The sequence below is a fragment of the Macaca nemestrina genome, chromosome 17 (genome assembly GCF_043159975.1).
Source record: "Macaca nemestrina isolate mMacNem1 chromosome 17, mMacNem.hap1, whole genome shotgun sequence".
Taxonomy (NCBI): Eukaryota; Metazoa; Chordata; class Mammalia; order Primates; family Cercopithecidae; genus Macaca; species Macaca nemestrina.
The window spans coordinates 50,622,287-50,637,809 of record NC_092141.1 but is presented as its reverse complement, the minus strand read 5'-3'; the positions used below and the strand labels follow the sequence as shown (position 1 = coordinate 50,637,809).

Below are 15,523 nucleotides of genomic sequence, written 5' to 3'. Positions count from 1 at the left end.
AGTCACAATTCTTTACAGAATCCCAAAGAAGTACCTGAAAGGAATCTGTGGATTTCTCTTTGGAGTTATATCACCAAGCCTTTGGCAAGTTTTTAACAAAACTGGGATTTCCTTGTATATAGAGAAGGCTCCAGACCCTCCTTTACTCTCCCCAGATTCTAGAAATTCTCAGGGACTCATCCAGAGAAGGAATCAGCCAGAAGATCCTATGAAGACAAGGTCAAACCAAACACACTGTGTAAGCCCCAGTTTTAATAAGGTACAAAGTACAAAGTTGCCCCAATTTTGTTTGAAACTGTACTGTATACAAGTTAAAAAAAAAAAAAAGAAAAAAAAGAGAGCTTCAGCTTTTTCCAGGTCTCATGGATGGTTTCATTGCTCCTGGGGTAAAAATCCAGGTTGCTCAAATAATAAAATTCTCACATTCTTGGTCCAGGAGAGTTTGGTGTTTTATTAATAAAGGGATTTGCCAGGTGCAGTGGCTCACACCTGTAATCCCAACACTTTTGGGAGGCCGAGGTGGGTGGATCACCTGAGGTCATGAGTCTGAGATGGCCTGACCAACATAGTGAAACCCCATCTCTACTAAAAATACAAAATTAGCTGGGTGTTGTGGCGCATGCCTGTAATCCCAGCTACTTGGGAGGCTGAGGCAGGAGAATCGCTTGAACCCGGGAGGCAGAAGTTTCATTAAGTAAAGATTGCGCCATTGTACTCCAGCCCGGGCAATAAGAGCGAAACTCCATCTCAAATAAATAAACAATAAATAAATAAATAAATAAATAAATAAAAGTGATTTGGGGCCGGGCAATGTGGCTCACGCCTATAATACCAGCACTTTGGGAGACCGAGGCGGGTGGATTGCCTGAGGTCAGGAGTTTGAGGCCAGCCTGGCCAGCAAGGTGAAACCCCGTCTTTACTAAAAATACAAAAAATTAGCCAGGCATGGTGGCAGGTGCCTGTAATCCCAGCTACTCGGGAGGCTGAGGCAGGAGAATCGCTTGAACCCGAGAGGTGGAGGTTGCAGTGAGTTGAGATTGCACTATTGCACTCCAGCCTGGGTGACAAGAGCAAAACTCCATCTCAAAAAAATATATATAAATAAAAAGAAAATAAAAGGGATTTGGGCTGGGTGCAGTGGCTCATGTTTGTAATCCCAGCACTTTGGGAGGCTGAGGTGGGCGGAGGTCAGGAGTTTGAGACCAGCCTGGCCAACATGGTGAAACCCCGACTCTACTAACAATACAAATATTAGCCCGGCGTGGTGGTACGTGCCTGTAATCCCAGCTACCCCCGAGGCTGAAGCAGGAGAATCGCTGGAACCTGGGAGATGGAGGCTGCAGTGAGCTGAGATTGTGCCACTGCACTCCAGCCTGGGCAAGAGAGCAAGACTCCATCTCAAAAAAAAAAAAAAAAGAGAAGGAAAGAAAGAAAGAAAGAGAAAGAAAGAAAGAGAAAGAAGGAAAAGAAAGAAAGAAAGAAAAAGAAAGAGAGAGAGAAAGAAAGAAAAAGAAAGAAAGGAAGAAAGGAAGGAAGGAAAGAAAAGAAAGAAAGAAGGAATTTGGAGTTAGTCATTGGTTTTCATCATAAATGACTAGTGATGTACCTAGGAGAAATTACCTGACTTTCATGGGACTTGGTTTCTTCACCTGGAAACCACTGCCTGGTACATGGGTGTCACACAACAAATGTTAATGTCCTTTCTCATGATTCTGTCACCTGTCCAATCAGCTGGACTCCGGTTCTCTCTTGAAGAGTGACTTTCCAATTTGGATGACCATTTTGGAGGAGACTCTGTCAACTTCTCTCCCTTTCACATGCTCTTTCTCTCGCTCTCTCTTTTAGACATAGACTCTGCCATATTCAATATTCTATTATGAACTCTGAAGGGTCATTGAGATTATAGGATGGTCAGCTTCATTTTTCTTATTTCTTTTTTTATTTTTCTTATGTCTTTGTTTGTTTCTTTATTTGAGATGGAGTTTCAAATAAACTCCGCCTAGGCTGTTGTCCAGGCTGGAGTGCAATGGCGCGATCTTGGCTCACTGCAACCTCTGCCTCCTGGGTTCAAGCAATTCTCCTGCCTCAGCCTCCCAAGTAGCTGGGATTACAGGCATGTGCCACCACACCTGGTTAATTTTGTATTTTTAGTAGAGACGAGGTTTCTCCATGTTGGTCAGGCTGGTCTCAAACTCCCGACTTCAGGCGATCTGCCTGCCTTGGCCTCCCAAAGTGTTGGGATTACAGGGATGAGCCTGTATCCTGTAATCCCGGCCCCAGCTTCATTTTTCTATGCTCTACACTGACCCATTCATTCTCTTCTGTTAACAGTTTTTCCTCAAATGAGCTATAATAAAATTGATTAGGTTTAGCTATTAATTGTGATATTCTAGTCCTGCCTCCTGTTGATTTACGTTTTAAATATTTTATTTTTGTGTAGACAGAATCTTGCTCTGTTGCCCAGGCTATAGTGCAGTGACACGACCTTGGCTCACTGCAGCCTCCCCACCTCCTTGGGTTCAAGCAATTTTCATGCCTTAGCCTCCCAGGTAGCTGGGATTACAGGCACACACCACCATGCCTGGCTAATTTTTGTTATTTTTAGTAGAGATGGGATTTTGCCATGTTGGCCAAGCTAGTCTCAAACTCTTAACCTCAAGTGATCCACCCACCTCGGCCTCCCAAAGTGCTGGGATTACAGGTGTAAACCACTGCACTTGGCCTAAGTTATAAGTATTTCTTTTTCCTTTTTTTTTTTTTTTTGAGATAGAGTCTCACTCTGTCGCCCAGGCTGGAGTGCAGTGGCACGATTCAGCTCACTGCAACCTCTGCCTCCTGGGTTCAAGCGATTCTCCTGCCTCAGCCTCCCAAGTAGCTGGGATTACAGGTGCGTACCACCACGCCTAGCTAATTTTCTTGTATTTTAGTAGAGATGGAGTTTCACCATGTTAGTCAGGCTCGTGTCAAACTCGTGACCTCAGATAATCCACCCACCTTGGCCTCCTAAAGTGCTGGGATTACAGGTGTGAGCCACAGTGCCCAGCCAGTTTTAAGTATTTCTAAACCCTTTCTATTCCCCAAAATGAAAACAGCTTTGGCTAGGTGCGGTGGCCCAGCCTGTAACCCCAACACTTTGGGAGGCTGAGGTGGGCGGATCACTTTAGCTCAAGAGTTCGAGACCAGCCTGGGCAACATGGTGAGCCCCCATCTCTATCAAATAAATAAATAGTTTTAAAAATTAGACAGCTTTATAAATAATTATAAAAAGTTGAAATCACCTAAGAGGACCCCTTTACTATTTTAATAAGCATCTTTCCACATATCTTTCTATGCATTTACAGTATAGACATTTATTTATAAATTTACATAGTCCTATTATAAACTTCCCAGCATCCTAGTACTAGAATTATTCCATAACATGTTATGAATACCTTTCTGTCAATAAGTCTATATCTATGATGTAATTTCTAATTAACCTACTTATGGTTGTTCCAGAATGTTTTAAATGAGTCCTTTACTGCTGGACGTTAGGTTGTTTCTTTTTTTTCTTGCTATGGTGCCCAGGCTGGAGTGCAGTGTCTACTCACAGGCCTGAGCACAGCACACTAAAGCCTCAAAGCTTCTGAGCTCAAGTGATTCTCCTGCCTCAGCCTACTGAGTAGCCTCATTTGGGTTGTTTCTAATTTTTCAATATTATAAACAACGTTGCAATAAACATACATTTCTATAAATATATATTTGTGTATAGTTCAATTTTCTCCTCAGGATAATAGCTCTAAATCCTGGCTGCACATTAGAATCACCTGGAGATCTTTCAAAGCCCATGCCTCCACCTCAGACAAAATGAATCAAATAATTTGGGGGTAAGGCTTGAGCATCGGTATTTTTTAAAAATGCCTCAGATGGTTCTAATGTGCAACCAGGGTATAAAGTTCTCTAAATCCTCTCTACTCAAAGTGTGGTCCATGGACCAGCGTCATCAGAACCACCTGGGAGCTTGTTAGACCTGCAGGAGCTTGGGTCCCACCTTGGACCTACTTAGTCAGAATCAGTAGTTTAACAAGACCCTCAGGTGATTCATATGTACAATAAAATCTATGTCATACTGGTCTAAATGGAGTTTCTGGGTCAAAAAATAATCACATTTAAAATACATACTGACAAATATCCTCCAGAGAGGTAGTACCAATTTATACCCAACATAGAGAATGAAGATGTCTGTTTCTCCATACTCTCAGCAACCTTAGATATTATCAATACTTGTCCTCCGCAGTGAGGTGAAAAACAACCGTGTTTTAATTTGCATTTCTTTGATTACAAGTTAAACTGAACATCTTTTAATATGCTAATTGGCCATCTGTACAGCTTCTTTTGTGAATTGTTCTTTGTCTATTTTTCTATTAAGGTGTTTGTCTTTTTCTTACAGGTTATTAGAACTCTGTATATTAGGTATATAAACTTTTTGTTTATACAATATATTGCAATTATTTCCACCTGGTTTGTTGACTTTATCCTTGTTCAGGCATTGTTTGCAGTAAATAAGTTTTACATTCTTAATTCCCAAACTTTATGCTTTGGTATGTTTTTTGGACTATTCGGGATTTTTTGTTTTTTGAGACAGGATCTTGCTCTGTCACCCAGGCTGGAGTGTGATGTTGTGAACACAGCTCACTGTGGCCTCAACCTCCTGGGCTCAAATGATCCTCCCACCTCAGCCTCCTGAGTAGCTGGGACCACAGGTGTGTGCCACTGCACCCAGCTAATTTTTAAATTTTTTGTAGAGATGTGGTCTCACTATGTTGCCCAGGCTAGAAACTTTCTATTATGTTCTATAATTCTTTCCATTCTTATGCCAATGCCATACTCTGTTTATTACAGCTTTATACTATACCTTAATATATGGTAGGACAAGTCCTTCCTCCTGACTTCTTTTACAGCATTGTTCCATCCATGCATTTATTAAAAGTCCTTTAATTTTACTCCACTATACAATTAGTAGTATTCAGTAGGAGAGTGGATTTTACTTACTTAACTCCCACAGGAGCAACTTATTTCTGAGCTCTTGGGGGGCACCTCACTATAACCCACTTCCAATACCAACATATACGAGTACATAACATTACCATTAGCATTCAGAAAGGAGCCAAAAGTAATGTATTTGGAAAAGAGCAATTGAAATTTATTCCAAAAATTTCCTTTTTTTTTTTTTTGAGACGGAGTCTCACTCTATTGCCCAGGCTGGAGTGCAGTGGCATGATCTAGGCTCACTGCAACCTCTGTCTTCCAGGTTCAAGCAATTCTCCTGCCTCAGCCTCCTGAGTAGGTAGGATACAAACGTGCACCACCATGCCCGGTTGATTTTTGTATTTTTAGTAGAGATGGGGTTTCACCCTGTTGACTAGTCTGGTTTTGAACTCCCGACCTCAGGTGATCCACATGACTTGGCCTCCCAGAGTGCTGGGATTACAGGTGTGAGCCACTGTGCCCGGCCTTATTCTGAAAATTTCTAATAATGCAAACTTTCCAAGGGTACTCTAGTAATTTCATTCAACAGTGAACCAATGTTTATAAATCATCTGTGGGTCTAGAACTTGCTACATATTCTCTCTGCTTTCTCATCTTGAAGGACTTAGTACATTCTAAAAACTTGGCACAAAACCCATAGAATAGATACGGAGATTGGGGTGAAGTTCATAAAGGACGTGTCATGACAGTGTCAGTCTGCTTTCTGTTGCTATAATAGAAACCTAAGACTGGGTTATTTATTAAAAGAAGAAGAAGAAGAAGAAATGTAGGAGTCAGGAGACCTGCCCCTAACCAACTTGGACCTTGGTAGTAGCACATCCAGTTGGGGGATGGCAGGGAGAGCTATCTGCCCTGTATAGGCAATAAAAAGGTGCATTTGACCAGGTACGGTGCCTCATGCCTGTAATCCCAGCACTTTGGGAGGCCAAGGCAAGCGGATCACTTGAGGTCAGGAGTTTGAGACCAGCCTGGCCAGTATAGTGAAACCCCATCTCTACTAAAAATACAAAAACTAGCCAGGCATGATGGCACACATCTGTAATCCCAGCTACTTACGAGGCTGAGGTAGGAGAATCACTTGAACCTGGGAGGTGGAGGTTGCAGTGAGCCGAGATAGCGCCACTGCACTCCAGCCTGGGTGACAGAGTGAGACTCTGTCTCAAAAAAAAAAAAAAAAAGAAAAGAAAAAATTGTATTTCTTACAATTCTGGATGCTGGGAAGTCCAAGGTCAAGAGGCCACATCTGGTGAGGGCCTTTTTGTTGCATCATAACATGGCAGAAGGCATCACAGGGCAAAAGGGGGTCACAAGAGAGAACCAAAGTGGCTTTTATAACTAGTCAACTTCCATGATAACCCATTAATCCATTAATGGGTTAACACATTCAAGAGGATTGAGTGCTCATGACCCAGTCACCTCTTGAAAGCCCACTTCCTAATACTGTTGCACTGGGATTCAATTTCAACCTGAGTTTCAAGAGGATAAACATTCAAACCATAGCAGTAAGTTTTAACTTGAAGTTGGCCCTTGGTTCACTTTCACAATCCTGAAACTTTGCTTAGGGCACTCTTAAACTATAATCTCAGGGTAAGCTGTTGGTGGAAGGGCTGAGGCAGGGTTTGCTTGTCTGACACCCCAACATAAGCTACTGTGTTTTACTGTAAGTATGCAAATTAATGTTTAGTATGATCTTGGGAAGGTCATGGAACCCTCTTTGGGTAGTCTCTTCTTTTGTAAGTAGTGATAATAATATCCAACTTTTAGTGTTATTGTGAAGATTAAAAATACTCAGTTAACAAATATTTGTTGAGCACCTAATATGTGCAGGTTCTGTGCCAGGAGCTGGGGATACCTCAATGAACAACCCAGACATGATCCCTGGCCTTGTGGAACTTACAGTTGTATGTAAGTTCCACAGGTGGTGGTAGAACATTCTATTGGCTTTTAAGTGTGCTATATGCTATGAAATAAAAATGTGGTTATGGGCTGGGCGCAGTGGCTCATGCCTGTAATCCCAGCACTTTGGGAGGTCAAGGCTAGTGGATCACGAGGTCAGGAGATCGAGACTATCTTGGCTAACATGGTGAAGCCCTGTCTCTACTAAAAATACGAAAAATTAGCCGGGTGTGGTGGCACGCGCCTGTGGTTCCAGCTACTTGGGAGGCTAAGACAGAAGAATCGCTTGAACCCAGGAGGTGGAGGTTGCAGTGAGTCGAGATTGTGGCACTGCACTCAAGCCTGGACGGCAGAGCAAGACTCCATCTCAGAAATAAACAACAAAAAAAAGTGGTTATGTGTGTTGGCAGGGAGAGGGCAGGCAACGAAAAATGGGAGTATCTTACAGAGGGCCCTAACCTACTCTAAGGTTCATAGACTTCAGGAAAACTCCCCGAGGAAGTGAAGTGTAAATAACTTATGAACTGAAAAATGAGGTCCCTATGAGGAAGGACATTCTGGGCAGGGAGAACAGCATGTGCCATGATGTATTTGAAGAACTGAGAGGAATCCAGTTATGTCTAAGAGCTATGGGCAAAGATCTTAACAAGGAAATAAAACAATTATTTTTTCATGATAAGATCATTGTAGAGAAAAAGTAGAGAAGAGAGAGTATTAAAGAAATCTTTAAAAAATGTAGCTCAGTTTGTTTTACCCCACTCCGTCCCCTTACTTAGAACCTTCCACTGGATTTCCACTTTTTGCCATGGTCTATAATTACCCTCCTCAGTCTCCAGACTCACTTCGTCTCCTATCAGCCTCCCTACAGGTTATTCTACTCTACCAGCCTCCCCCCGGATTACCCTCCACCACCACACCGGCCTTCTGCTGCTCTAATTCGGTGTTTCCTGTGGGGCCTTTGCACTTGCCATTCCCTTGCTGGCATGTTCATCTCCCAGAGTCACAAGACTGGCTCCTTGTCATCATTCCAATCAACGCTCAAGGGTCACTTCTTTTTTTTTTTTTTAATTCTTTTTTTTGAGACGGAGTCTCGCTCTGTCACCCAGGCTGGAGTGCAGTGGCCGGATCTCAGCTCACAGCAAGCTCCGCCTCCCGGGTTCACGCCATTCTCCTGCCTTAGCCTCCGGAGTAGCTGGGACTACAGGCGCCCGCCACCTCGCCCGGCTAGTTTTTTGTATTTTTTTAGTAGAGACGGGGTTTCACCGTGTTAGCCAGGATGGTCTCAATCTCCTGACCTCGTGATCTGCCTGTCTCAGCCTCCCAAAGTGCTGGGATTACAGGCTTGAGCCACCGCGCCTGGCCAAGGGTCACTTCTTCAGAGCAACTTTCCCTTGAATAGCCCTAGCTAATGTTAAGTTGCTCCCCGACCCAATTATCACTTTAACCTATTTGTTTTCTTCATAGCTTTTACCATTTGTTCATTTAACTCCAGGACAGCAGGGACTCTGCTTTGTTCGCTATCACCCCGGCACCTAAAGTAGTACGTGGAACATAGGAGTCATTCAAAAAATATCTGTTGAATGTGAGACTGAATGGAAGCAGCCACTTCAGGAGGCTGTTGCAATAGTCCAGGGAGGAATTAATTATAGTCTGGATTAGTGCAGCGGCAATAGAAATGGAAAGAAATGGGCATAAAGGACATAGATTTTGGAGGCCTCTTGAATAGCTGGGACTACAGGTGTGCACCACTGTGCATTGCCAATGATTGATTTTTTTTTTATTATTTTTTTTGAGACAGTGTCCTGCTCTGTTGCCAAGGCTAGAGTACAGTAGCACAATCATGGGTCACTGCAGCATTGAACTCCTAGGGTCAGGCAATCCCCCTGTCTCAGCCTCTCGAGTAGCTAGGACTACAGGCGCATGCCACCACACCTGGCTAATTTTTAAATATTTTATAGAAACAGGGTCTTGGCCGGGCGCGGTGGCTCAAGCCTGTAATCCTAGCACTTTGGGAGGCCGAGACGGGCGGATCACGAGGTCAGGAGATCGAGACCATCCTGGCTAACACAATGAAACCCCGTCTCCACTAAAAATACAAAAAAATTAGCCGGGCGTGGTGGCGGCGCCTGTAGTCCCAGCTACTCGGGAGGCTGAGGCAGGAGAATGGCGGGAACCCGGGAGGCGGAGTTTGCAGTGAGCCGAGATCGCGCCACTGCACTCCAGCCTGGGCGACAGAGCGAGACTCCGCCTCAAAAAAAAAAAAAAAAAAAAGAAACAGGGTCTTGCTATGTTGACCAGGTTGGTCTCAAACTCCTGGCCTCAAGCAATCCCCCCACCTTGGCCCCTCAAAGTGCTAGGATTACAGATATGAGCCAAAGCACCCGGCCTGATTTTTTTTTTTTTTTTTTAATGTAAGGAGTAAAGGAATGGGAGAAGAGTCAAGGATGACTCCTGGGTTTCTGGTTTGAGTGGCTGACTGAACAGCAATACCACTGATTGGAAGGGGAATGCTGGAGGTGGAGAAAGTTAAGACTATGAGTTCAGTTCAAATGGAGACATCAAATATATGGGTAGTAATATGAGCTAAGAAGAGAAATCTAGTCCTAGACTACAACACAAATCTGGGAGCTGTCAGTATATATATATAGACAGTAACTGAAGCCATGGGAGTGAACAAGGTCTCTTAGGAGAAGAACTTGCAGTGAGAAAAGATAGAGGTGGAACCTCCAAAGGAGGCTGAGGTGGAGTAATCAACAGAGATAGAAGGAAAACCAGAGTGTGACATCAGGAAAGCCAAGGGAATAGGTAAAGAGCAAATGACAAGGAGGCCAAAGTGTCCATCAGATTTAGGAGTAAGAGTCACTGTGATTTTTTTCATTTTTTCTTTTTCTTTTAGACACCGTCAAGCTCTGTTGCCCAGGCTGGAGTGCAGTGGCAGGATCTCAGCTCACTGCAACCTCCACCTCCTGGGTTCAAGCGATCCTCCTGCCTCAGCCTCCTGAGTAGCTGGGATTACAGGTATGCACAACCACACCCAGCTCATTTTTTTGTATTTTTGGTAGAAACAGGGTTTTGCCATGTTGGCCAGGCTGATCTCAAACTCCTGACCTCAGGTGATTTACCTGCCTTGGTCTCCCAAAGTGCTGGGATTACAGGCGTGAGCCACGGCGCCTGGCTCTGTGTCACTGTGATCTTAAATGACTGCTAGAGAATGGAAGTAGAATTCAGATTCTAATGGGCTGAGGAGGTAGTGGGAGGTAAGGCACTAAAGATAGCAGGTGTAGACAACTCTCTCAAGAACTCTTGTTGCAATGGGAGGAGAGAGATGAGACAGTAGCTGGAAAACTAGGTGAGATCCAGGAAATGCTTTTTAAAGATAGGAAAATCCAAGTGTGTTAATGCTGATGAAAAGAAAAGAAGAAGCCAGGCTCAGTGACAAGAGCCTGTAGTCCCAGCACCTTGGGAAACTGAGGTAGGAGGATTACTCGACCTCAGGAGTTTGAGTCCAGCTTGGGCAACATGGTGAAACTCTGTCTCAAAAAAAATGAGGGGTGGGTTGAAGCTACTAAAAAGAGAAATGATAACCTGGGAAAGATAACCCTGAGTGGAAAAAAGATGATATTGGCCAAGGACAGGAAGAGAGACACCTCCTTCAGTATAACAGGAAGGAAAGTGAAAAGAATAGGTGTAGAATAAGTCCATCTCTAGTGCAGGGCAGACTGCTTCACCTACAACTGTTGTTTTGTTCTACACAGATAGATGTGGCCATGTTAGTAGTTTTGGTTTGGTGGCAGGCAGCTGAGTTCATTCCCATCTGATGGCTTCTATTTTTTCTGTAAAGTTGGAGGTAAAGTCATCTGTTAAGAGTTTATGCAAAGTGAAGGATGGAAGTCTGAAATAGATGATGAGAGTGGGAGAAGACGCATACTAAAGAAACACAGTAGCTGGGCACGGTGGCTCACGCCTGTAATCCCAGCACTTTGGGAGGCCCAGGCAGGTGGATCACTTGAGGTCAGGAGTTCAAGACCAGCCTGGTCAACATGGTGAAACCCCATCTCTACTAAAAATACAAAAATTAGCTGGGTGTGCTGGCATGCACCTGTAATCCCAACTACTCCAGAGGCTGAGGTGAGAGAACTGCTTGAATCCAGGAGGCAGAGGTTGCAGTGAGCCGAGATTGTGCCATTACACTCCAGCCTGGGTGACAGAGTGAGACTCCATCTGAAAGAAAAGAAAAAAGAAAAGAAAAGAAAACACAGTGGGACTGCTATGTGCAAGAAAAGGATTAATGTTTATAAGGTAACTGGCACATCACAGTTGCTCTATAACCAATAAATAATACCTGCCAATATTATAAATGTTAATATTGGCCAATATTACAGTCACTGGCCAGACAGAAGAGTCTACTCTGAATAAAGGAGATTACAGTCCTTATCAGCAGGAACTTGTATACTAGGACTTGTAGCCTTTATGAATACTAATAATTAATGCCATCATAATATAGCTCATCATTTATCCTGATATGTCTATTATTGGTCCTTACATTTGTACATATGTTGGTTTTGTCTCATCGATTAGAATACGTTTTATGAGAGGAAGATGGTGTATTTTAAATCCTTGTATCCTTTAAATTTTCTTCATCCAGGCCAGGAGCAGTGGCTCGCACCTGTAATCCCAGCACTTTGGGAAGCTGAGGCAGGAGGATCACTTGACCCAGGAGTTTGAGACCAACCTGGCAACGTAGGGAGACTTTATCTCTCCTAAAAATTGTTTTAAAAAATCCAGGCGCACACAGTGGCTCACACCTGTAATCCCAGCACTTTGGGAGGCCAAGGCAGGTGGATCACCTGAGGTCAGGAGTTTGAGATCAGCCTGACCAACATGGTGAAACCCCATCTCTACTAAAAATACAAAAATTCGCCAGGCGTGGTAGCAGGCACCTGTAATCCCAGGTACTTGGGAGGCTGAGGCAGGAGAATTGCTGGAACCTGGGAGGCACAGGTTGCAGTGAGCCGAGATCATGCCATTGCACTCCAGACCAGGTGATAACAGAGAGATTCCGTCTCAAAAAAAAAAAAAAAAAGTCAGGTGTGGTGGCCCATGTCTGTAGTCCGAGCTACTTGGGAGGCTGAGGTGGAAGGATCGCTTGAGTCCAGGAGTTCAAGGCTGCAGTGAGCCATGATTGTGCCACTGCACTCCAGCCTAGGCAACAAAGTGAGATCCTGCCTCTAAGAAAACCAAACTTTTGCCGGGCGCGGTGGCTCAAGCCTATAATCCCAGCACTTTGGGAGGCCAAGACGGGCGGATCACAAGGTCAGGAGATCGAGACCATCCTGGCTAACCCGGTGAAACCCCGTCTCTACTAAAAAATACAAAAAACTAGCCGGGCGAGGTGGCGGGCGCCTGTAGTCCCAGCTACTCCGGAGGCTAAGGCAGGAGAATGGCGTGAACCCGGGAGGCGGAGCTTGCGGTGAGCTGAGATCCAGCCACTGCACTCCAGCCTGGGCGACAGAGTGAGACTCCGTCTCAAAAAAAAAAAAAAAAAAAAAAAAGAAAACCAAACTTTTCTTCACCTCGTATTATTTATAAACTAATTCATTTTTGGGTGTTTTTTCTCTGGTTACAACAGCAAGCAACTGTTTCCTTACTTTAAAATGGTCAGATAGATTTATACCTTCTCATTTTATCTGTGCAGGCTAAAATTTCTGAGTGCAAAGAAGTATGAATATAACCATCTACAATAAGAACTATTCAGTTTTCACAAACAAAAGACCTACTATTTACTCACCAAGACAGAATAATAAAATGTTAGCTGACTAGTACTGCACAACAGCACATAGCTTCTAAGAAAATGTTTTTATTCATGGCCAGGCACAGTGGCTCACGCTTGTAATCCCAGCACTTTGGGAGGCCAAGGCAGGCGGATCATTTGAGGTCAGAAGTTCGAGACCAGCCTGGCCAATGTGGTGAAACTCCGTCTCTACTGAAAATACAAAAATTAGCTGGGTGTGATAGTGTGTACTGTGGGAGTGCACACCTGTAATCCCAGCTACCCGGGAAGCTGAGGCACAAGAATCACTTGAACCCAGGAGGTAGAGGTTGTAGTGAGCTAAGACGGTACCACTGTACTCCAGCCTGGGCAACAGAATGAGACTCTGTCTCAAAAAAAAAAGAAAGTAAAATGTTTTTATTCATCATGAAGATTCCAAACTGGAGGTTGGTGAAGGTATATAAAAAATCTGCATGGCCAGGCCTCACGCCTGTAATCCCAGCACTTTGCGAGGCCGAGGGAGGCGGATCATGAGGTCAGGAGATTGAGACCATCCTGCCTAACACGGTGAAACCCCATCTCTACTAAAAATACAAAAAATTAGCCGAGTGTGGTGGCATGCGCCTGTAGTCCCAGGTACTCAAGAGGCTGAGGCAGGGGAATCGCTTGAATCCGGGAATTGGTGGTTGCAGTGAGCCAAGATCGCACCACTGTACTCAAGCCTGGGTGACAGAGTGACTGTGTCTCCAAACAAAAATAAAAACAAAAAAAAACTGCACATGTGCCTCTGGCCAGTAGTCACAACAGGCTAAATTAGAGACAATGCTATGATCTTAGTGGTACAATACAAAATAGATGGAGATAATATTTGTTCACCTTAACGAGTTCAAACTATCTTAGGACTTTATTGCTACCTGTACTTACTTTTTTTTTTTTTTTTTTTTTTTTTTGAGACAGGGTCTCACTCTGCACCCAAGCTGGAGTGCAGTGGTATAATCACAGCTCACTGCAGCCTCAACCTCCTGGGCTCAAGTGATCGTCCCACCTCAGCCTTGTAAGTAGCTAGGACTATAGACAGCACCATCATGTCTGCCTAATTTTTTAATTTTTTATAGTGACAGGGAACTCCCTCTGTTACCTAGGCCAGTCTCGAATTCCTGGGCTCAAGCAATCCTCCTGCCTTGGCCTCCCAAAGTGCTGGGATTATAGACGTGAACCACCACATCTGGCCACTACCTATACTTTGATTGTGTGAGCCAATTCTAGCTGGAATGGGAATATGGCACTCTCAGCTGTAGTTCTGTTATGAGACACAGATGACTGGTACCAGTATGTATAATGGGTGGTAGCAGTAGTTGCATATTTGTCAGAAATTGAAGCCTCTTTGGGTGGCAGTTCTCCCCACAACTCCCAACAACTCAAATTCAGAAATACATCTTACACAGCGAAATCTGTTATTAAAAGTAAACATTTTATTATATAACAAGAGTTAAAGTTTTTGAAAATTAACATCAACAAAACCAAAGCCATTCTAGGCACAACCAAAAATTTTTACAATCAAAACTCCCTCTCACTTTTCAGAAATCTGACTGAAAACAAATGGTTGAATGTGCTGCTAACAGAGAGGGCCAAATGATGATGTCCATTGTGGCAGCTGAACAAAGGGAGACTTACAGAACTGGAACTGCTGCCCTGATAGCAACTGAAGCAGAAAGAGAAGAAAGGAGCTCACAACCAGGACACTTAAAACTCAGGCCAGGAGTCCATCTACGATCCAATTACAGTCAGTCTGACAAGTCACTCTGATCCAGCACGATTATCCTATGCACATGTTTTTTAAAGAACAAAAAAGGAAGTTTCAAGTTGGTGTGTATGTTTTTTAAAGACACAAACCACATCTTCTTTCTACTCAATTAAATTCAAGGGAAAGGGATTTTGGTCTTTATAATCAAGGGCGATTATGACCAACAGTGTGTCATGGAAAGGCAAAATGACGAAAAAGCAATTCACAGCAGCATCTTCTGTATTCTCTCCATATTAAAACTGTTCTTTTTTTTTTGAGACAGAGTCTTGCTCTTGTTCCCCAGGTGGAGTGTAATGGCTTGATCTCGGCTCACTGCAACCTCTGCCTCCTGGGTTCAAGTGATTCTCCTGCCTCAGCCTCCCAAGTAGCTAGCTGGGATTACAGGCACCTGCCACTATGCCCGGCTAATTTTTGTATTTGTAGTAGAGACGGGGTTTCACCATGTTGGCCAGGCTGGTCTTGAACTCCTGACCTCAGGTGATCTGCCCACCTAGGCCTCCCAAAGTGTTGGAATTACAGGCGTGAGCCACTGTGCCCGGCCTAAAACTGTTCTTATGCTGACTCTATCACTTATTTAATCAAAGTTGGCATTAATTTCACTTTACATTTTAATTAACTATAAACACTAACATTTTATTTATTTATTTTTTTTTGAGACGGAGTCTCGCGCTGTGTCACCCAGGCTGGAGTGCAGTGGCGCGATCTCGGCTCACTGCAAGCTCCGCCTCCCAGGTTCACGCCATTCTCCTGCCTCAGCCTCCGAGTAGCTGGGACTACAGGCGCCCGCCACCACGCCCGGCTAGTTTTTTGTATTTTTAGTAGAGACGGGGTTTCACCATGTTAGCCAGGATGGTCTCGATCTCCTGACCTCGTGATCCACCCGCCTCGGCCTCCCAAAGTGCTGGGATTACAGGCTTGAGCCACCGCGCCCGGCCTATAAACACTAACATTTTAAACATTGAGCGAGTTTGTCTAAATTCAAGTCTTTGTCATTAATGTGTATTTAGACACTGGTAAATGTTTTTAAT

At 44.0% G+C, this 15,523-nt stretch overlaps 1 protein-coding gene and 1 long non-coding RNA gene across 9 annotated transcripts in view; one reads left to right on the top strand and one right to left on the bottom strand.

Annotated features, from left to right (window-relative positions):
- The first annotated feature begins 35 nt into the window (after positions 1 to 35).
- On the top strand, positions 36 to 14,409 carry LOC139359601 (uncharacterized). 3 transcript variants are annotated; one of them, XR_011615699.1, is made up of 3 exons: positions 36 to 259; positions 13,649 to 13,745; positions 14,273 to 14,409. It is a non-coding gene; the product is annotated as an uncharacterized lncRNA (long non-coding RNA). The 3 variants fall into 3 exon arrangements; XR_011615700.1 differs by lacking the exon at positions 36 to 259 and adding an exon at positions 6,224 to 6,527; XR_011615698.1 differs by lacking the exon at positions 36 to 259 and adding an exon at positions 6,224 to 6,527 and having other exon boundaries at positions 13,645 to 13,745.
- The window catches only part of LOC105476912 (testis expressed 14, intercellular bridge forming factor), a 146,001-nt gene continuing 144,621 nt past the window's right edge, over positions 14,144 to 15,523 (bottom strand). For all 6 annotated transcript variants that reach the window (XM_071082855.1, XM_071082856.1, XM_071082860.1 and 3 more), the window contains one exon: positions 14,144 to 14,512. In XM_071082855.1, coding sequence (XP_070938956.1) covers positions 14,476 to 14,512 — 37 coding nt within the window. In that variant the 3' untranslated portion in view covers positions 14,144 to 14,475. The remainder of the gene's footprint in view (positions 14,513 to 15,523) is intronic.